At 43.2% G+C, this 24268-nt stretch overlaps 1 protein-coding gene across 3 annotated transcripts in view; it reads right to left on the bottom strand.

The window, feature by feature from the left end:
• LOC126249785 (organic cation transporter protein-like) overlaps nt 1-24268 on the bottom strand; it is a 263258-nt gene that overhangs the window by 62166 nt on the left and 176824 nt on the right. For all 3 annotated transcript variants that reach the window (XM_049951468.1, XM_049951469.1, XM_049951470.1), the window contains exon 6: nt 7340-7511. In XM_049951468.1, coding sequence (XP_049807425.1) covers nt 7340-7511 — 172 coding nt within the window. The remainder of the gene's footprint in view (nt 1-7339; nt 7512-24268) is intronic.

Below are 24268 nucleotides of genomic sequence, written 5' to 3' on the forward strand. Positions count from 1 at the left end.
TGGATGATGTTATTTATAACTCTTCGCAGACATAGGCCTACCTTCCCACCTTTCTTAAGATTCATGTTAACATCTACATCTACGTGATTACTCTGCTATTCACAATAAAGTGCCTGGCACAGGGTTCAATGGACCACCTCCATGTTCCGCATCAGTTACGCCGTAACGATCGTATGGCCATTCGTTCCCTACTTTACGTGAACTGAATCGAAGAACTGTAGTGTTTGTAACGAGGAGACTTATGACGTTACCCTCAAGAGTCGGTTCCATGACTAACAGCACAACACAGTTTTTTGATATTGTATTTAGAACCATGTCACACGAATCACTGACTATACATGAGCCCTAATCTCTCGAGTCTTCGACACTATTTCTACTAAGTTGAAATCTGTCCCTAATATTGTAACATAATCAAGAAATTTTACGCGCAACGTTCTGTATGTTCCACCACTACAGCTTTTGGGGCAGGAGGTCTATTGAAGGAACCAGCCACCACACTTGATCCACCTTTAACACTTACCTGCATTCAAACGAGTACGTATTCGAAATCTATCCTAACCTGTCTAGATTCTATCGTGTTGTTTACAGGTATAAACTTCCCAATACTTGTTCAAAAATGGTTCAAATGGCTCTGAGCACTATGGGACTCAACATCTGTGGTCATCAGTCCCCTAGAACTTAGAACTACTTAAACCTAATTAACCTAAGGACATCACACACATCCATGGCCGAGGCAGGATTCGAACCGGCGACCGTAGCAGTCGCACGGTTCCGGACTGAGCGCCTAGAACCGCGAGACCATCGCGGCCGGCCCCAATACTTGTGTCCAGCCTATATTTGCGATATGCTCTACTATCGGAACATTTTGTTACTATTCGCTTCCGGTTTCATCCAGCTTTCTGTTCTTGGTACTATGTGGGCATTATTACCGGCTGTAAGCGAAGCGAGTTCTGGGATCTTTGCACGGACGTCCCTCCTGTTTACTAATACTGTATTAACACTTTATTTCTCCGGTCTGCAGTAATGAATGCAACCCTCTGCAATAAATAGGGATAATATTCTCCCATTTCAGGAATTAGTACGTGGTTTTTTAGTGGGCCTGTGGAGAGTTTTCTCTACCCTAAAATCCCCACTTGTGCACACTCACATACTCTGCTTCTCTGGTAGCCTATTCCTGCGTGCGTTGCACACTTGCCCCTGTTGAGGGAAGTTCACAGTTCTTCACACGGTAGTCGAGGACGAGGTCGAGAAATCTAAATCCAATATCATCATAGACACGTCTGAACCCCTGGTTTAAGACCTATACACAGGCTCGAATAAAATGGCCGCGATCGGTTCTGTGAACGATCCTGCAAAGTGCTAGTTCAGCTTCCACCTCACGTGTGAGGCTCAGTACCTTCACCAGTTCAGTAAGCTGCTTATCGGAACAGGGATGGCTTCTAAAAGAAGGTGGCAGCCGTCATCCGTGTCGATAAGAGCTAGAATTTTCAGCCGGCTGCACCAAGTGCACTTATTAACCGTTGTGAGAACCTCTGCATCTCGGACTAGACGCCCCCGACAAACATAGTGAGAGGACACTTGCATTTCTATTCGACCTAACCGCTATTTTCTGAGGTGTTCCAACATTCGATAAACATTAAATCTCTCAATGACCTCCCTCTGCAGTTTGCCGGAACTTTCAGGAAGATTCGGTCCCAGTACGAGGTGTCCCGTGAGAGCTGAAATCTACTCTCAACAACGAGTAAGACTTCGAAACTGTTTTTAAGGCGTTTGGGAACAGCCGTGGGACCAGATGTTCATGTTTCACCTCCCGCGCCGGCCGCTGTGGCCGAGCGGTTCTAGGCGCTTCAGTTCGGAACCACGCGGCTGCTACGGTCGCAGGTTCCAATCCTGCCTCGGGTATGGATGTGTGTGATGTCCTTAGGTTTGTTAGGTTTACGTATTTCTAAGTCTAGGGGACTGATGACCTCATATGTTAAGTCCCTAAGCGCTTAGAGCTATTTGAACCATCACCTCCCGCCTCAAGACTCTCGAGCCTACCACTGCTCGCCATACACCTTGAGTTCAATGAAGACCAGGCAGGTTCGGCGTATTGGAAGGTGAGCCTACCACTGCTCGCCATACACCTTGAGTTCAATGAAGACCAGGCAGGTTCGGCGTATTGGAAGGAGCTAAAACATAGATCATAAGCAAGCTACAGGCACCAGAGGTACCACAGCTTTCCCTCGAGATACCTCAACGCCGCCGTATCCCAGGACAGCAACCTAAAATATGTCGACCACGGCCAACGCAGTTTATAATGGTCCTGGATAGTGGTCAGTTCCTCTCTGTATCCCTACACAACTGGAACACAAATAGCACCGGTAACTAGATAAAATCTAAGTACTACTTCTACGCTGCTCCTGGCTATCATTCACTTATCAACGACTGAAGTCCTGCTGAAGTTACGAGCGGCCGGTAATTCAAATAGCGTCTGGTGACTATGGCGCTTTGGGAGTGTGAAACTAGACTACAGTGTCTGGTAACACTGTGTCCAAAGTCGCAAAATACGCAAACAATTAGAGAAATGAAAAGCACTACTCAAATCAGACACTAAATAAACTATTATCATTACTTCGAGGCAGAAGCATGCAATAAAACGACTTAAAGGCCGTGCTCTATTAAAGTAAGTACTGCTTTTGGCTACTGGTAGCGCCAAGGACTAGAGGATTATACTATGAAGTCCAATACAGACAGAGTTACTGTTCACTTCTCCTCAGAAGAACGTAAGGAATCGACTTACTAAACGCTGCATATAAACTAGGTACAGCTGCTATCGGTGGCTACTCGCTGGTCTGTGACCTGGCTGTTGCTGCATAGCTTTCAACTCCAAAGAATACACAGCAAAGTCCGAATTTCCTAAACAGAGGGAGAACGTCTTCTTCATTCACAGCAGCACCTGCTTGGATAAGTACGATTTTTAAAACAATACTTTAGGATTAGTGAGTGTTAGAAACTTGACATGCACGGTGATAAAATGCGTTTAGGGACAGTTTTTTGTTACAAAACATGATATACCACAAAATATAGCCTACACATACCTTTAAAACTCAGGTTCCATTAGAAAGTGAACTTGGCGGATTATGAAATCTTGTGTGTTTTTGTTAATCTATTACTTAAAATTTTTTATTGTTAGTACACTACTGTCAACTAATTAAGGAAGCACTGGCTTAACAACACAAGATGGCGTACACACGACGAGAGTTAACCATCAAGGTGACACAGGTCTTACAAAATGGACGCTAATGTGCGGACTAAAGGACCAGACTGTAAAGTAAAATCGATGCCGAGAAGAAAGCTAAATTAGATCATAATCAAATTTTATTTGTGATAAAAGATACGTAAGACCTATTATTCACTTTAAAAATATGGTTAACACATATTGGTATATTATTTTCTATTTTGCTGCGCCCAGGGTTCGAACCGACCTAAATCCGTGACTGAACATCGCCAACAGTAGGAAGGGTCAAAGTTTCATAGGCAAAGTGCAGTAGACATTTTGTCAGATTTTGTAGTTACATTCTTTACTGTAATGTGACATTTCTGAATAATTTGTTTAAAATGCATTTCACATTATTTAAATGAATGTAACTATTAAATCTGCATGTAGCCATCACTTTCGCGAATGAAAGCAGGTATGATTAGATAAAGAGGAGATTTTATTTTGTCTATAAAACCTTGACCTCATCCTACTGCTGTCTGTACTTACGTTGACAACACACTAGGAACGTTCCCACTGTCGGCCGGGGTGGCCGAGCGGTTCTAGGCGCTACAGTCCGAAACAGCGCGACCGCCTCGGGCATGGACGTGTGTGATGTCCTTAGGTTAGTTAGGTTTAGGTAGTTCTAAGTTCTAGGGGACTGATGACCTAAGAAGTTAAGTCGCATAGTGCTCAGAGCCATTTGAACCATTTTTGAACCTTCCCACTTGCAGCATGTATATTTAAGTGTAACTTTATTTTTGTTTTACCAGATGTCGCACACTTCGTAAGTTCTATTACGGTTCTTGTTGTGTCCTCTCTTTTTCAGTATATACTCAGCTGATGACCACTGGCTGGTCGAAACTAGTCACCGCATTTTGAAACGCTTTCGTGACTGCTGTTGACTGCCCACGCGCGAGACTATATGGCGTCTGGCGGGCACGTGACGCGATGAGGAAAGTGTATATGCGGATCAGAGACGAAAGAGGAAGCATTCTAACCACGACAAGGATCGCAAATGGAGGAACCCACTTTAACAAAGGACAGAGTGTTATGAGCCGGCGCTTGGAAACGAACATCTCGGAAACTGCACAGCCGGTCGGTTGTTCGCGTCCTATTGACATGAGCGTCTGTGGAAAGTGGTTGAAGGACGGTGAAACCATCAGTAGGCGACAAGGTGTTAGATGTGCACACTTCGTCGCAAAATGTAGAAGTCAGAGGCTTGCCTGCTCCGTAATGCAGGATAAGCGACGATCTGTGCTTGATCTGAAGACAAGAAACAAAGCCGGTGCATGCACAAGCGTTTCGATACACACTGTTCAATGCACAGTGTTGAACGTGGAGCTTCGTGGCAGACGACCCTTACGTGTTGCCATGTCGATCCAACGATACCGCCAATTACGATTGCAGTGGGCACCGGATTATCAATGGGAATGTGTCGACTGGTAGGATGAATCCCGTTTCTTGTTACCCCAGATCGATCGCCGTGTGCGGATACGGTTCATCCAAGCCCAAGAGTGCTTGAAACATGCACCACTCCACTGAAACATGCACCACTCCACTGACGCAGGCCAGTGGGGCAGTATTATGTTGTGGGGGATATTTACCTGGGCTTTCATGGAACCTATGGTAGGAATCTAAGGCACTAGGACAGCTGTTGACTACGTGAACATTATCATGGACCACCTGCATCCTTCCTTGTTTGATAAATTTATCTACCTCTATGGTATTTTCCAATAGCATAACTATCCGTCTTACAAGGTCAGAAACGTGCAAGAGTGGTTTGACGAGCGTGGCATGAGTGGTTTGAGGAGCGTGGCATGAGTACTAAAAGAAATCCGCTTATTTTCGACTACGCAATAAGTCACACAAATCTAAAGGCTGTAAATTCAACTCAATACTTAGGGGTTACAGTTACAAATAACCTAAATTGGAACGATCTCACAGATAATGTTGTGGGTAGAGCAAACCAAAGACTGCGATTCATTGGCAGAACACTTAGAAGGTGCAAGAGGTTTACTAAAGAGACTGCTTACACCGTGCTTGTCCGTCCGATTCTGGAGTATTGCTGTGAGCTGTGGGATCCGCATCAGCTGGGCCTGACGGATGACATCGAAAAAGTACAAAGAAGGGCAGCTCGTTTTGTATTACCGCGAAATAGGGGAGACAGTGCCACAGATATGATACGTGGAGTGGCAATCATTAAAACAAAGGCATTTTTCGTCACCACCGGATCTTCTCATGAAATTTCAATCACCAGTTTTCTCCTCTGATTGCGAAAACATTCTGTTGACACCCACCTACATAGGGAAAATGATCACATCGATAAAATAAGAGAAATCAGGGCTCGTACAGAAAAGTTTAAGTACTCGTTTTTTCCGCGTGCCGTTCGAGAGTGGAATGGTAGAGTGGCAGCATGAAGGTGGTTCATTGAATCCTCTGCCAGGCACTTTATTGTTAATAGCAGAGTAGTCACATAGATGTAGAAGTAGACGTAGGCAGTGAGCTCGTGTTGATGTCTCGGCCACCAAATTTGCCTGATCGGAACCAGATGAAACACGTCTGGGATGCTATCGGGTGTCAGTTCCGCGTCCAGAAACAACCAGCCCGTAATTTAAGGGAAGTGCGTGACGTGTGCGTATACATCTGGTGCCACATGCCTCCGGAAATCTACCAACGACTTATCGAATCCTGCTATGCAAAATAGTTGCTTTATTTTATTCCAAAGGTGGATCAGCGCGCTATTAAGCACGTGCACATAATGTTTTGACTCAACAGTCTATATATTTAGTGTCACCAAAATCCTTCTGTGTTTACCTGTATCGCAAATATATTTTGTGACGGTTAATGGAAAAATTATTTGATAAATTGATGAGGCCCCCTTCAAAAACTGTTGATTAATCTGTACTACTCTAAGTAAAATGATGATGATGAAATAAAAAATAAAGACAATAAGTTTAAATAAATTAATAAATGGTTCCAAGCAATGTGGAGTAAAATTATTTTCCATAATTCTGAGGACAGATTATTTGTAGGATTCTTCATTTTACAATGTACCTCAAAATATGTGTGTCGAACATTTTGGTGTGGATCCTAAGTTCCAAACAACTCAAAATTGTATGACATCATTAGTAAGACTATGGTTAATTATGACAGCAAGAGAACAGACTTTTCTTCGGAGAGGTAGTAAATCTGAAGGTAAATGAGTCTTAATTAAGTTAGGGATGTAGGATCAGTCGACAACTAAACTCTATTTATTTTGCAAATATCTTTTAGGTTAAAACTGTAATAAAAGGCACCTGAAAGTTATTTGAAGCACAAGAGAAATTTTTATATTTGAATATATAGAATGACGCAGTGCTCAGGCAACGAGGACGGAAATGCAAATAAAGCTGGAAGGATGAGATAAGCAAATGCAGTGTCAATCACAGATCTACAGGATATGTTCTGTAACAGCACATGAATCTCGAGAAGGAACATTAATGACATTGTGGAAGTAGAATGAGTATGCAGTTGCTTTAATACATACAGTACAGACACATAGAACTAGCTACTATTTGACAAGAGTTAGAAGTAAATTGCCCTTCTGACCTTCTGGAAATCGAGGGAAACCTAAATCAAGATGACTGGAGAGGGAATTTAACCCATCTTCTTCTCTTACCCAAAATACCACCTTGCTTATGGCAATACATCAGCAGCCCATACTGTACCTGAAGGGATATTCTTTGACCTTCCGCTTAATTATTTTGAGAAGCAAGGGGCAATCTGTGAAGATAAACTTCTTTGCCGAGAAGGTTATTATTATCTTGGCAAAGACGTTTGTCTCCACTAATGTGTATTCTTTGACATTCGGAAAACATCTATCTAGACGTATAATTTTATCCCACACTTTCATAAACAGACGTTATGAAACTGCCTTCTCTGCTTACAGAATACAGAACCTGGCTAACATTCTCTGAATAGCGGGCAAGTTACCAGCAACCAGAGTGTGATTTTAGCCTGCTTGACAAAACCCTATACGTATTCTTTCCAAACGCCCGAAAACAACAAATGACTTAAAATACACCTGGAACCAAATATCAGAGCTGAACTACATCTTACCACCAGTAACAGGAGACCATGATGAAACCTGGCAGGTAAGCAATGCGCAGCAGCATCCTCCAGTCTTGTAGCAGCCAAGCAAGGAACCCGAGGAGGATTTCACCAATGACGTCAACAGCGCCCATGATAGCGCTGGCCAGCACCCGCGCGCTGGGGCCCACTTGTTCCATGCCTGTAACAATGCCAACTAACTTAACCCTTCTCTCCTTGCACGTAGTTAAGTTGAAAAGATATAGATTTTGTTTGTGACTTCCCTTTTGAGAAGGGAAGCCTACAACGAGAAGATATATAGTCAACTAAGTGATTCTATGTACCGCAAAATCGATAAGGACCCAACAAGCCGTATATCCAGAAAAACTGCAACTCTTTTGAACGATAGTTCTTTACCTCAACAAGCTACAGTATAAAGAGACTGAGACCACACAATGCTGTTCCACCAAGACTGTATGGACTGACCAAGATTCATAAGGATGGCGTTCCACAACTATGATGGTGAGTAGTATTGGTGCTTCTACTTATTCGACTGCATAACATCTGGCCTCCTTACTAAAGTCGTATGTGGGTAAGTGCTGCCACCATATACGTAATTCCAAGGATTTTATCAATCGTTTGAAGACTGTTAATCTGAGCAGCTCGGATTTACTAGTTATCTTCGATGTGATCACTTTTTTTTTTTTTTTTTTTTTTTTTACCAAAGTGCCTATATTTGACTCCCTACATCTTATTGGTAACTTGTTCAGTGATGATTTGATGGCTTCGTTTGAACGTACTCCTCCTCAACTTCTTTTTTATTTAAAAACGAATTTTTTGAACAAATTGACGGTGTCGCCATGGATAGTCCCTTGTTCCCTGTGGTGGCCAACCTTTTTATGGAAGACTTTGAGGAGAAAGCTCTTGAGTCTGCCATCTTAAAGTCTACGGTTTTCTGGCGTTACATAGATGATACTTTTATTGTTTGGCCTCATGGCAGACAAGAATTGGAAAAATTCCATTGTTATTTAAACTCTTTACATGAGAATATCAAGTTTACTATGGAGATAGAGAAAGGTGGGACTTTACCCTTTCTAGACGTGTTAGTATGCCGTAAGAATGATGGGTCTTTGGGACATTCGGTGTACAGAAACCCCACACATACACATCTATATCTTCGGGCGTCCAGCTGCCATCACCCAGCACAAACCGCCAGTGTTCTTACAAGGGAACCTCCCCATCGCACTCCCCTCAGATTTAGTTATAAATTGACACAATGGATAGGCCTTGAAAAACTGAACACAGATCAATCGAGAAAACAGGAAGAAGTTGTGTGGAACTATGAAAAAATAAGCAAAATATACAAACTGAGTCGTCCATGTGCAAGATATGCAACATAAAGGACAATGATAGCTGATGAGCGCCGTGGTCTCGTGATTAGAGTGAGCAATCGCGGAACGGAAGGTCCTTGGTTTGAGTCCTCCCTCCAGTGAAAATTTTACATTCTTTATTTTCGCAAAGTTACGATCTGTCTGTTCATTCATTGACGTCTCTGTTCACTGTAATAAGTTTAATGTCTGTGTTTTGCGACCGCACCGCAAAACCGTGCGATTAGTAGACGAAAGGACGTGCCTCTCCAATAGGAACAGAAAACATTTGATCGCAAGGTCATAGGTCAACCGATTCCTCCACAGGAAAACACGTCTGATATGTTCTTTACGACACTGGTGACGGCATGTGTGTCACATGACAGGAATATGTTGTCGACCCACCTAACTTGCACACTTGGCGAATGGGTAAAAAGATTCTTCTACCTTGCCCGATTTAGGTTTTCTTGTGGATGTGATAATCACTCCAAAAAAAGTGATGAAAACATAAGAGTTTGTCACATAAACTGCATCAAATGAATGCAACAGTTTCAGAGTCGCACAGTTTTCCCTGTGCTCTGTCAAAACATATGTTTTTTACGTTTTCAAATGTTTCCGTGCGTAGACCGTCAAATTCTGTATATGTCCAAGCAAATCTGAACATGTCCTGGAATTTTGGAGAGCGAAGTTGATTATGTGTGAGTGCCTGAACTTTGATAATTATCTGAAAATAAAAAATTAAAATTTTCACCCGAGAGAAGATTTTAACCAACGCCCTGTCGTTCCACAGCTGCTCACGCTAGCCACGGGACCACGGCGCTCGTAAGCTAACATCCTCCTCGATGTTGCCTACCTTGCACATGGACTACTCAGTTTGTATATTTTGCTTATTTTTTTTCATAGTTCCACACAACTTCTTCCTGTTTTCTCGATTGATCTGTGTTCAGTTTTTCAAGGCCTATCCCTGTGCCAACTTATAACTAAATCTGAGGGGGGTGCGATGGGGAGGTTCCCTTGTTAGTACTTTAATTCATCGGGCGCATCTAATATCGGATGCTGATAGTGTGGTGTCACCGCCAGACACCACACTTGCTAGGTGGTAGCGTAAATCGGCCGCGGTCCATTAGTACATGTCGGACCCGCGTGTCGCCACTGACTGATCGCAGATCGAGCGCCACCACACGGCAGGTCTCGAGAGACGGACTAGCACTCGCCCCAGTTGTACGACGACTTTGCTAGCGACTACACTGACGAAGCCTTTCTCTCATTTGCCGAGAGACAGTTAGAATAGCCTTCAGCTAAGTCCATGTCTACGACCTAGCAAGGCGCCATTAGCCTTAGATAGATTGTTTCTAAAGAGTCTCACTTGTATCGCCACAATCTCCAGATGTCTCATCAAAAACGATGTATACAAAGGATGGATTAAAGTTAAGTAGTCCAGAAGCTACGTACTTTTCTTTATAGCATTCATTACGTATCCTGTTTCAGACCTCACTCCATCCTTAGTGAGTTAGCGCGTGCATCTTGGCCGCCTCTTTCAATTAGTGTGCGTAGTGTTGGCAAGTCTGCCGACACTACAGATAGCCTTCACGAATAATTAATTAGTGCATCTGGAGAATGTTTTTAAAGCGAATGTCTATACTTCGCGTCAAATACGGAAGACCACGCACAACTATAATAACAATAATCAACGCTCTGCGGAGACTGATGACGACTGTAACTCAACTGCGTTCCTTCCATATGCCGGGGACGCGTCTTCTAAAATAGGCAGATTGCTTAGGAAGAATAATATTGTCACCTTCCGTCCACCAGCAAAGAGCAGGGCCTTAGTCGGAGACGTTAAAGACGATTTACAATTGATGAAGGCAGCTGTTTATAAAATTCTCTGTGAGTGTGGCTTTGCAAATACAGGTCAGACGATAGTAACAGTCCAGGAACGCTGTGCAGAACACGTAAGACACACCCGTCTGCGGTAACTTTTAAAATCAGCAGTGGCAGAACATTGCATTTCCATGGGACATTCAATGGAATACAATAATACCAAAATTTTAGCACCGGTTTCCAGCTTCTGGGACTCTGTAATTAAAGAACCCGTGGAAACACGACTTGCTGATAATTTAATGAATCGTGATAGCAGCTTTCAGTTCGATAAAAATTGGAATCCAATTATTAAAATTACGCGGTCACAACGGAATCGACATGCTCAGTCGATACTCAGCGATTAGTTTGTTCTTACTTCACCACTGAGGGCAGCACACACAACTTTTCTGCCTCACACATGTCATCTCCTAACGCATGCGCCATAAACCACCAGTACGATTCGCATGCGCGGAATTCACTATAAATACCATGACGGCATCAGGTCTCTTCAGTATTTCGTCTACTCACCTGAGGATGGCCGGACATCTCTGGGGTGAAATATCGTGGCGGAATGTTGATGGGATCCGGCTGCAAACCCGAAAATTACTGGTAGATTTTGTTTACCATTTTCATACCTTTGCTTTGAAATAATGCTAAAAAGTGAGGTGAAGTGTACTGATACGACAAATAACGTCAACGTCCATTTGGAACTAATAATACATGGAGAATTAGAAGGATTAAATGTGTGAAAGAGAGGATTTGGTAAAAGAGGAAGCAAGGAAATTTAATAATTCCTGTTTACGGCTGAAATGAGAATGTACTCCGAAGATAAAGGAGCAGGATTTCCAAACTTTCGGTTCTGCAGCCGAGTTAACATTGTCATTTTCCTTCCACGATATGATAATTTCCCTAGTTGTACTCCTCACGTATTGAGCGCAGATTTGATTTTCATGACCATCTCAAACAGTAAAGCAGTCTCAGGTATTTGAAATTAGATTAAGGCTACGACGCATCTCACACTTTATCCAGATTAAAGCATTCGTCCCTGTTAATTAAATTATCCACCACTCTAATTACGAGCGACTTATTTATTACACTATGCTAGAAGTTTGGCACCTGCATGACGATACTGATATCTTCGTATTTCATTTCATTCTCACGTGTGAAACAGTGTTCGGTGACAGTTGATTTAATAAGCTGCTTGAGTCAAGTACGACACTCGTGTTCTTCACACAGTTATGCAACCATTCTTAAAGTTTGTCAAGCTTACACAGTTACCTGACATATCGCCCATCGAAATGTGTAGGGTATTATCGATCGGATACTTACTGGTCATAGTTCTCCAGCAACCACTCTTGACGTTTTTAGTACTTATGTAAGAGACAGTGTCTCGAGAGATTCCATATTTTCTACATTGCGTTTTTCCGGAATGGTAGACTGGCTAGTGAGAAATTTAGTGTACGTACAGTAATCCTTTTTAATATTAAGGTGGAGAAAGGAATGAGAGAGGATTGTAGCCTATTTCCGATGTTATTCAGTCTGTACATGGAACAGGTAACAAAGAAAGTCAAAGAAATATTTAGACAATGACTTAAAGAAAGAAGAATTAAAAACTTTAAGGTTTGCCGATGACACTGTAATGCTGTCAGTCATAACAAAAGACTTGGAAGTGCAGTTCTGCGAAAAGGTCAGTGTCTTGAAAGGAGGATATAAGATAAATATTAACAATAGCAAAACAAGTGCAATAGAATGTAGTCGAATTAAATCAGGTGATGTTGAGAGAATTAGATTAAGAAATGAAACACTAAAAGTAGTAGATGAGTTTTGCTATTTGAGCAAATAAAATAACTGAGGATGGCCGAAGTAGAGTGGATATAAAATATAGACTGGCAGTGACAAGGAAAGCATATCTGAAGAAGAGAAATTTGTTGACATCCAACATAAATTTAAGCGTTAGGAAGTCTTCGCTGAAGGCATTTGTTTAGAAGTGAAACGTGGACGATAAGCATTTCAGACAGGAAATAAATAGAAGCTTTTGAAATAAAGAATACTGAAGATTAGATTGGTAAGTTCACGTAACTAATGAGGAGGTACAGAACAGAACTGAGGAGAAAAGGAAATTTGTGGCGCAACTTGACTAAAGGAAAGGAGCGTTTCATAGGTCACATTCTGAGACGTCAAGGAATCACCAATTTAGTGTTAGAGGGAAGTATGGAGATTAAAAATGGCAGACGGACACCAAGAGACGAGAACAGTAAGCACGTTGAAATGGATGTGGGTTGGGATAGTTATTCGGAGGTGAAGAGGTTTGCACAGGATAGAGTAGCGTGGAGGGCTACATCTAACCAGATCTCGGACTGAAGACAACAACAACAATTATCCTTCATTTCTGTCTGGTATTAGATGTCAACAACGGATGTCGGCCACTCATGCCTGCTTCGAACAATTGCTTATGAAGAGGACATTTTGGAAAGCCTTGAAGATAAACTGTCCACCAGAAGTCTCCAAGTGTCGTACACTTTGCTCACATCTCATTTTAATGTGTGTAGAGTTGTATAAACAAGAACTTCATCCATATCATCTGCAGAAAACCCAGGAAACAGCAGTGGAGGATTAGTCGCAATGAATAAAATGGTATTTATTATCAGCGCTGCCTATTGCTGACTCCGGTGCTGCCTCCGATGAGTGCACGTTCACCCAAGACGCAATGTGGACTTATTCAGAAATCATATTTAGGCGGGTGACAATCCGTATGCCCAAGTGTTTTGTAGTAGACCATGTTGGTTCATTTTGATCATATGGACTGGAAAAAAATGTGATCAGATTATTGCATCTTGTCGAATGCCAACCAGGCTATCAGGACCGATTCACCTAATTTTTTTCATAGATGTTCTTCCTACCATGTTGGATGAGATGCCAAAAGCTAGATAGTGTGGCTGAAAAAAAACAGAACTGCAGCTCAGTGTGATGTGAATTTGGGGCACAACCTACACACGACATACTCAAACAGATAGACTGATAGCGTGGGGGTGGGGGAGGGGACCTGTTCTATGGCCACCACGGTCTCCAGATCATCACCCTTTCGTCTGAGTAGTACTATATGGACGATGGGGTATGCTACTCCCGTAACAGACCCTACTGCACGAATTGACGTTGCGACAAATACTGAATACACAGCTACTATTACTTCACTTGCGTCAGTATCGACACCACCGAAGTATATTCTGCAGTCAACTCCTTTTAAATTACTGCTGGACGCTGTGATATTCTTGTTGGATTTCTTAATAAAATGGTAACACCTTCCCATCATCATATCAGAACTGTTCCGCAACTTCTGCACTCCACAGCGCCCTAGCCACGAATATTCGGACGTTAGTTTCGTCTTGAAAAGTTATTGGTTTACTGTCCTGTTCGACATATTAAGCACTGCGCTGTTGCAGTCCACCACGTTCTTGGCACTTATGGCTAATGAGCTGCAAAACTAATGTTGATATCAAATACAAGCTCTGGCGGCACTGTTCTCAAACTTCGACACCCCGAAACGCCGAAGCCACATAGTTTCGGACAGGGATTCTCTTTTGAAAAAAAACGACCGTTTTGATGTTCTGCAAAATATCATAAGCGTTGTGAGTCTTTTATATTTGTACACTCTGCACACATGATTTTGCTTAACAAGATATTTGGGTTGTATGATACGTTTTAACTATCTATATGATAAACTGTAATTGTGAAGAATAATTAACACGTTAATAACGGGTAGTCAGGGACAGTAAGTCATCGTCTCTCCTGTCGCTACCGGCTAAATTGTGGCGATGAAAATGCATTCCACCGCTTGCATTCGGAATGATTTCTTCCGGGTTGTGAGTGAGTACGCAGAAAAGTAGATACCATAGACCTCCTCGGAATAATTCCCATAATTGTATTTCTCTTCTTTGTGAAGGCATGAAAAATAATCTGTTTACTGCGAGCCATATCAGCAATTCAACGACGATGCTGTATGTTGTGTCTATTTCAGAAAGCATAGACACAATGAGGTAGCTAGGTGCACGCTAAACTAACGCAGACGGGCTTGAAGTTCTGGAACATGAGACTTATTAATGAATAAGAAGAAAAGTACATATAGGTTTGTTACTTAACTTTTAATGAGTCCTTGGAATACATCTCTCTTGAATATTAGTACGCTATAAGCACTGATACAAATGGCGCCTTGCTAGTAGTAGCTATGGACTAAGCTGAAGGCTATTCAATCTGTCTCTCGGCAAATGAGAGGAAAGCTTCGTACGTCTGGTCGCAAGCTATGTAGTCCGTACAACTGGGGCGAGGTCTATTCCGTGTCTTGTGACCTGCCATGTGGTGGCGCTAGGTTTGCGATTATACAGTGGCGACACGCGGGTCCGACATGTACTACAGGACCGCGGCCGATTTAAGTTACCACCTAGCAAGTGTGGTGTCTGGCGGTGACACCACACTGTACTCAAAATATATCCGAGATTTTCGTACTCTTCGCCTATACTCAACGTTAACGTCAAAAATATCTCGAGCGACCACCCTCAGTTTCTTGGGGAAACTCTACCTGTAGAGTATCAATCAGTTCTGACAAGGCAGGAGGACTGCTGACCTAACTGCAACGCGTCTGTCGAGTACCGTATAATCAGAAATTAATAGAAAGAAAAACAAAGTGAAATACCCATTAGGTATTTCCAGGACTGAGATGCGGCTTTCGCAGAAACGCAAAGAAGCGCACGAGGGTTTTTTTTAATAATCAAAAAATTAGTATCAGATTGTTACTTTTTCATCGACGGGCAGAATTTCAGTTGATTGTTGGTTTTTGTATTGGTATTATACAGGGTGTTTCAGAAAGGATGGTCAATATTTGGGGATATGACAGGAATGATCATTTGAAACTAAAACGCCAAGTAAATCCACCAGAAACAAATGCAAAATAACTTTATTTAAAAAAGCGGATAAAGTGTCACTAGAAGCCTTCCTAAGAGACAATCTTCATTCCTTCCGAACTGACTATGCAAATGTAGACGAGATGTGGCTCAAATTCAAAGATATTGTAGCAACAGCAATTGAGACATTCATACCTCATAAATTGCTAAGAGATGGAACTGATCCCCCATGGTACACAAAACAGGTCCGAACGCTGTTGCAGAGGCAACGGAAAAAGCATGCGAAGTTCAGAAGAACGCGAAATCCCGAAGATTGGCTAAAATTTACAGACGCGCGAAATTTGTCACGGACTTCAATGCGAGATGCCTTTAACAGGTTCCACAACGAAACATTGTCTCGAAATTTGGTAGAAAATTCGAAGAAATTCTGGTCGTATGTAAAGTACACAAGCGGCAAGACGCAGTCAATACCTTCGCTACGCAGTGCCGATGGTACTGTTACCGACGACTGTGCCGCTAAAGCGGAGTTATTGAGCGCATTTTCCGAAATTCCTTCACCAGGGAAGACGAATGGAATATTCCAGAATTTGAAACACGAACAGCTGCTAGCATGAGTTTCTTAGAAGTAGATACTTCAGGGGTTGCGAAGAAACTCAAATCGCTTGATACGGGCAAGTCTTCAGATCCAGATTGTATACCGATTAGGTTCCTTTCAGACTACGCTGATACAATAGCTCCCTACTTAGCAATTATACACAACCGCTCGCTCACCGATAGATCTGTACCTACAGATTGGAAAATTGCGCAGGGCGCACCAGTGTTTAAGAAGGGTAGTAGGAGTAATCCATCGAACTACAGACCTATATCATTGACGTCGGTTTGCAGTAGGGTTTTGGAGCATATACTGTATTCAAACATTTTGAATCACCTGGAAGGGAACGATCTATTGATACGTCTCTTTATTCGCACGAAGTAATGGCCGCTATCGACAGGGGATCTCAAGTTGATTCCGTATTTCTAGATTTCCGGAAAGCTTTTGACACCGTTCCTCACAAGCGACTTCTAATCAAGCTGCGGCCTGTGGGGTATCGCCACAGTTGTGCGACTGGATTCGTGATTTCCTGTCAGGAAGGTCGCAGTTCGTAGTAATAGACGGCAAATCATCGAGTACAACTGAAGTGATGTCGTGTGTTCCCCAGGGAAGCGTCCTGGGACCTCTGCTGTTCCTGATCTATATAAATGACCTGGGTGACAATCTGAGCAGTTCTCTTAGGTTGTTCGCAGATGATGCTGTAATTTACCGTCTAGTAAGGTCATCCGAAGATCAGTATCAGTTGCAAAGCGATTTAGCAAAGATTGCTGTATGGTGTGGCAGGTGGCAGTTGACGCTAAATAACGAAAAGTGTGAGGTGATCCACATGAGTTCCAAAAGAAATCCGTTGGAATTCGATTACACGATAATTAGTACAATTCTCAAGGCTGTCAATTCAACTAAGTACTTGGGTGTTAAAATTACGAACAATTTCAGTTGGAAAGACCACATAGATAATATTGTGGGGAAGGCGAGCCAAAGGTGGCGTTTCATTGGCAGGACACTTAGAAGATGCAACAAGTCCACTAGAGAGACAGCTTACACTACACTCGTTCGTCCTCTGTTAGAATATTGCTGCGAGGTGTGGGATCCTTACCAGGTGGGATTGACGGAGGACATCGAAAGGGTGCAAAAAAGGGCAGCTCGTTTTGTATTATCACGTAATAGGGGAGAGAGTGTGGCAGATATGATACGCGAGTTGGGATGGAAGTCATTAAAGCAAAGACGTTTTTCGTCGCGGCGAGATCTATTTACGAAATTTCGGTCACTAACTTTCTCTTCCGAATGCGAAAATATTTTGTTGAGCCCAACCTACATAGGTAGGAATGATCATCAAAATAAAATAAGAGAAATCAGAACTCGAACAGAAAGGTTTAGGTGTTCGTTTTTCCCGCGCGCTGTTCGGGAGTGGAATGGTAGAGAGATAGTATGATTGTGGTTCGATGAACCGTCTGCCAAGCACTTAAATGTGAATTGCAGAGTAATCATGTAGACGTAGATGTAGATGTAAACATGGCCTCTAAAACGCATACCTTAAGAGCTACGAGCAATTCTTGATCTTCGATACTGCAAAAGAAATCTCTTCTACTGCAAGCTCTTTGCTTTCTATATTTTGGGAAGTGGTAGTATGGACCAAAACAAGAAAAAAATTTCCAGTTAACATGTGCTCTAAAATGCACACCTTAAAAGTTGTGAGCACTTGTTCATTAGAAGAGTTGTGTTCCAAAGTAGTGAAGATGGACAAGTGCTCATAACTCTTAAGTTACCGTATGTGTTTTAGACCCCATGTTTACTCGACTTTTTTGTTTCAAATGATCATTTCTGTCGTATCCCTGAATACTGACAATAACTTCTGAAGCACGCTGTATAGTACAACACCGTCAGCAATCATCAAAACAGCTTTAAGGTAAGGCACAACACTGTGTAATGTTGGTAAGGATTTATATTATTATTTCTGACACAATGTGACGTTTCCGATAATACCAGATACGTTTCTGTTTATTTTCATATGAGATAAGTTAAACTACAGCATCATTTTTGCAGACTACGAGGCAGTGTACTGTTAGGTGCTTCCGATGGGACAGGAGATTTATCACTGAAGATACGCAAGTGAGAGGAAATAACCAGGCTTTCAAGGTCGTTGCGCGAGAAGTGCCCTATATATTACAGCCGATTCTATCAGCTATATATGATCATATGCCTTCACTGACCAACAGGTGCAAGTCCTTCTATTAGACGGCACTTAGGCGACTTGAGCGTCTGATGAAAATGAAATAAATGACGAGGACAAAACACACACACACACAAGAGGAGAAAATCTTCAACCCTGCTGGAAATCGAACCCGGGGTCCCGTGATCGAGATGCAGCTAACTATCCACTAGACCACAAGCTACTGAGCACTTTTATATGAACAATAATAGAATACGATAACAGAGGAGGAGGACTAACATGAGATCAGTAGTTTTAAAATATAAAAACAAATTCTGTATACTTGTAAATTTGTGAAACAACTGCACAGAAGAAGCTCGAAACATGATAGTGGATAGCTTCTATCCATATCATCAGTGACGTATCAAGGAGCCACTAATGTTGTCCCTCTGCAGTTTTATATGTGTCACCATACGAGTGAGCCATGAACAGTTTAAAATGTACTGCTGTGAACTACGTCACAGATTAATGGAAGATGAAGTCCCCTCTCCCGCCTCCATCCCACGCCCCACTACAATCGACAAAAAGAGGTTTACAGGGTTACGTGGCGACAGTTGTGTAAATTTATATTTTCATCAAACCAAATGTCGTTAAACAGCCAGTCTACATTATTCCATATCGAAGAATAACGATTTGTACTATTTGAATTCTCGTGTAGACGGTGTGCTTTAATTTTTAGCTTTATATCGAATTATTAAAGATACGTCTTGAGGATCATACTACGTCAGCGCTACTCAGTAAGTTGGTGTTAAAACTACCCACATGCAGGATATATCACTTTTTTTTCAGTATCACGCTCGCATTCGTTCACAACCACAACAAAAATTTTGGGTCTGTCGGTTCTTGCATGTGTTTCTAAATAACCGGTTTCTTAAAACTTTCTCAGCATAGTTTTCCGTGAGAAACCACTCCTAATATCTTTCATTACACCCGCACGCACTGATTTCTGTCATAATGAGACATAAATCAGTCATAATGAGAAGCAGCAGAAATGAGAACAGAGTCAAACTTAATATCAGAATCTGTGATCATGAAGGAGATGAAGTTAAGAAATTCTTGTACTTAGGCAGCAAAATAACTCGTGACGGACGGAGCAAGGAGGAGATAAGAAGCAGACTAGCGCTGGCAAAAAGGACGTTCTTGGCCAGGAGATATTTACTTGTATCAAACATAGGCCTTTATTTGAGGATGAAATCTCTGAGCATGTAAGTTTCAAGCACAGCATTGTATGGTAGTGAAACATGGATTGTGAGCAAACTGAAATAGAAGAGAGTCGAAGCATTTGAAGTGTGGTGCTACAGAAGAAAGTTGAAAATTAGGTGGACCGTAAGGTAAAGAATGAGGAGGCTCTCCGCAGAATCAGTGACAAAAGGACTGTTTGGAAATACTGACAAGAAAAAGGGACAGGGTGGTAGAGCATCTATTAAGACGTCAGGAGTAACATGGACGGTACCAGAGGGACCTCTTGAGGGTAAAAACTGCAGAGGAAGACAGAGATTCGAATACGTGTAGCACATAATTGGAGGTGTAGATTGCAACTGCTACATTGAGATGAAGAGATTGGCACAGAAGATGAATTCGTGGCGGGCCGCACCACACCACTAAGAAGACTGATGACTAAAAAAAAAAAGACTATTTTGCTCTTGTGATTCCTGCATCGTTATTTCAGTCTTCATCTTCTACCATACCGAGATTTGTGTCCTCTTCATCATCCTTAGCATCTGATTCCTCGTAATCCTTTGCAGCAAGCACCAAGAGGGCAACAGCTTCCGGCGACTTAGTTTTCACTTTGTTCGGAGATGGTTTCCGCAAAGAAGAAATACGGGGACCAGTTGTTGCCAGAAGTCTCCGGAACACATCTTCCAATCTCTCACGCGAGAACACTTCCGAGCGAAGCTTAGGTAATATGGCCTTATTAACGTTTTCGTTGGTTCCTGGGGCATCTTCCAACAGCTAACCGATTCGTAAAATTGTGGTAATTACATTTTTATTTTGTATTAGTTTTTTGGCAATTTTTAAGAAATAACAATTGTATGAGTCTGTGCACGTGTGTTTTACTCGTATTTTAGTACAATCTTCAATTCTATTTTCTAAGTGTAAATAACGGCATTTTACAACTGTCTCTTAAAAATGGCTCAGAGACGGAGTTGCGCCTAAAAGCTGGATTTTAAGGCTAATTTACGACGATAATAGTACATACTTCAGGACGGTATGAAATACACACATCAAAAAAAGTTTTGCATGACCCCAGTTCCCAGAACTCCTGAAGATAGATGTTGACTGTGGATATTGTATCACATACACAGTCCCTTTGACTGTTTAGAGATGTCACTAAACCCACCCAAAGACGTAAACAACCAAGCATGAACAGCGGAGAGTCCGACAGCCGATCAGTTCCAGTCATTCCAGCAGGAAGTAGGTACACGGCACGTGTTGTCTGTATTTCAACCATGCCTAGACGGTCAATACCGCTGTTCGATTGCGTCCGCATTGTTACTTTGTGCCAGGAAGGGCTCTCAACAAGGGAAGTGTCCAGGCTTTTCGGAGTGAACTAAAGCGATGTTTTTCGGACATGGAGGAGATACAGAGTGACAGGAACTGTCGATGACATGCCTCGCTCAGGCCGCCCAAGGGCTGCTACTGCAGTGGATGACCGCTACCTACGGATTATGGCTCGGAGTAACCTGACAGCAACGCCACCATATTGAATAATGCTTTTCGTGCTGCCACAGGACGTCGTGTTACGACTCAAACTGTGCTCAATAGGCTGCATGATACGCAACTTCACTCCCGACGTCCATGGCGAGGTCAGTCTTTGCAACCACGACACCATGCAGCGCGGTACAGATGGGCCCAACAACATGCCGAATGGACCGCTCAAGATTGGCATCTCGTTCTCTCTATCAATGAGTGTCGCATAAGCCTTTAACCAGACAATCGTCGGAGACGTGTTTGGAGGCAACCCGGCAGGCTGAACGCCTTAGACACACTGTCCAGCGAGTGCAGCAAAGTGAAGGTTCCCTGCTGTTTTGGGGTGGCATTATGTGGGGCCGACGTACGTCGCTGATGGTCATGGAAGTCGCCGTAACGGTTGTACGATACGTGAATTCCATCCTCCGACCGATAGTGCAACCATATCGGCAGCATACTGGCGAGGCATTCGTCTTCATGGACGACAATTCGCGCCCTATCGTGCACGTCTTCTGAATGACTTCCTTCAGGATAACGACATCGCTCGACTAGAGTGGCCAGCATGATCTCCAGACATGATCCCTATTGAACATGGCTCGGATACATTGCAAAGGGCTGTTTATGGACGACGTGACCAGCCAACCACTCTGAGGGATCTACGCCGAATCGTCGTTGAGGAGAGGGACACTCTGGACCAACAGTGCCTTGATGAACTTGGGGATAGTATGCCACGACGAATGCAGGCATGCATCAATGCAACAGGACGTGCTACTGGGTATTAGAGGTGCCGGTGTGTACAGCAATCTGGGCCACCACCTGTGAAGGTCTTGCTGTATGGTGGTACAAAATGAAATGTGTGGTTTTCATGAGCAATAAAAAGGGCGGAAATGATGTTTATGTTGATCCCCATTCCAATTTTCTGTACAGGTTCCCGAACTCTCGGAACTTCATTTAGCCGCTGCAGCTACGTAAGGCGGGTGACCTTGAACGGGACTTAGCTGTTGCACGAGGCGCCTAGCTGGATCGCGCTAGAGTTTTAACTAAGCGCGATCCGCTTGAAAAGTCTGATTCCGGTGCCGCCATTGCGGTTTATCAGGGCGCTACTTCAATATCTACGTTTCTAGCATTTGTAGACTTAGAGAAAGCTTTTGACAATGTTAACTGGAATACTCTCTTTCAAATTCTGAAGGTGGCAGGGGTAAAATACAGGGAGCGGAAGGCTATTTACAATTTGTACAGAAACCAGATGTCAGTTATAAGAGTCGAGGGGCATGAAAGGGAAGCAGTGGTTGGGAAAGGAGTGAGACAGGGTTGTAGCCTCTCCCCGATGTTATTCAATCTGTATATTGAGCAAGCAGTAAAGGAAACAAAAGAAAAATTCGGATTAGGTATTAAAATTCATGGAGAAGAAGTAAAAACTTTGAGGTTTGCCGATGACATTGTAATTCTATCAGAGACAGCAATGGACTTGGAAGAGCAGTTGAACGGAATGGACAGTGTCTTGAAAGGAGGATATAAGATGAACATCAACAAAAGCCAAACGAGGATAATGGAATGTAGTCAAATGAAATCTGGTGATACTGAGGGAATTGGATTAGGAAATGAGACACTTAAAGTAGTAAAGGAGTTTTGCTATTTAGGGAGTAAAATAACTGACGACTAGCAAGATGGACTGTGAGGCACTAGAACAAGAGCCATCCGGACAGCCCCAAATATCAGCTCCTCTACAGAGAACTCCAAGACGATGGATTTCACGATCCTACGCAGACACACTGTCGCCTAGGAGAGACCAACCTGCAACACCTGCGTCCACTACAGCCACCATAGGCCCCTTGACACCAGCCGTATCGGACATCACAGCCCTCATTGTACAACTTTAACAAAAACTGACAGGAATCCTCACGCTGGTGGAGGGAATAATCAAGGCGTTTACCACACCTTAAAGAATGGATGACAGCCGCAGAGCAAGACACCTCCGACTCTGCATTTGGAATGCCAATGGAGCAAAACGTAAACAAATTAACTGAACGAATTTGTTAGTCGGCACAGGTTGGACATAGTTCTGATATCGGAAACGCACCTGACTGAGATGGCTACTTTCAAATTACGCAACATGCATCATTATAGGACGGACTCGGTTGGACAACGAGGTGGCGGTACTGCAGTGTTCGTAAAAAACACTATACGACATCATCAGGTGGATCTACCACCCCTGGAATCACTGGAAGCCACAGTGTTTACAATCTTCACAGCAATAGGAAACATAACTCTGGTGGTGGCATATCTTAGTCCCGAGAAACAGTTGGTGGCCAGACATCTCCATGCTGTTCAAATGGCTCTGAGCACTATGGGACTTAACTTCTAAGGTCATCAGTCCCCTAGAACTTAGAACTACTTAAACCTAACTAACCTAAGGACATCACACACATCCATGCCCGAGGCAGGATTCGAACCTGCGACTGTAGCGGTCGCGTGGTTCCAGACTGTAGCGCCTCTAACCGCTTGGCCACCCCGGCCGGCTCTCGATGCTGTCTTCGGCCGATTAAATAAGGTCTTGCTGGGAGGAGACGTTAACTCCAAACATGGAGCTTGGCATTCAAGGAGGGCCAACCAAAAGGGACAACTACTCTACGATGAAGAGAACGATCTTCAAGTCACCATCTACGGGCCACGGGAGCCGACACGCATCCCTGAGTTCGCCGTCCAGGAGGCTGACGTTCTCGATATAGCGACTGATAAAAATTTCGCTGCAAATCCACAGCTCAATATCATCCAGGACCTTTCCTCTGATCATCTGACAGTTCTCGACCCTTCTCGAGGGTGGCGGCCTCCCAGTACCTCGAAGCTCCAGAGCTGTTAACTGTGATCTCTTTGCGACATACCTTAATAATAACGTCCGACCTACCCAAGCAGTCTCTACAACTCCGGAAATTGACGTCGCTGTGGCTACTTCGACAGCTAAAATCCAACGGGCAACAAGACATGCACCGACTGGTATCTTTCGTCATGAGCATCAATTTGAAACATTCCCTCCTCATCTCACCGACATCAAGCAAGGCCGGAATACTCACAGAAAGCGATGGCAACGATGCAGACATCCAGAATATAGACGGCTGATGCATCGTTTGTCGCGGGAGCTACGCCGCCGAGCTGAAGAATGGCGGTAAGACCTCTGGAAAACGAAGATGGACGAAATGTTTCTCCAGACCAGGACTTGTCAGGGCACTAGGCCAACCGAGACCACCATAGTAAGCAATACGCGGCCACGATGGCCTCATATACGATTCTCTTGGTGAAGCTGAATTGTATTCCGACGTATATGAACATCACATGACAGCTCCTCCC

The sequence above is a fragment of the Schistocerca nitens genome, chromosome 3 (genome assembly GCF_023898315.1).
Source record: "Schistocerca nitens isolate TAMUIC-IGC-003100 chromosome 3, iqSchNite1.1, whole genome shotgun sequence".
Lineage (NCBI taxonomy): Eukaryota > Metazoa > Arthropoda > Insecta > Orthoptera > Acrididae > Schistocerca > Schistocerca nitens.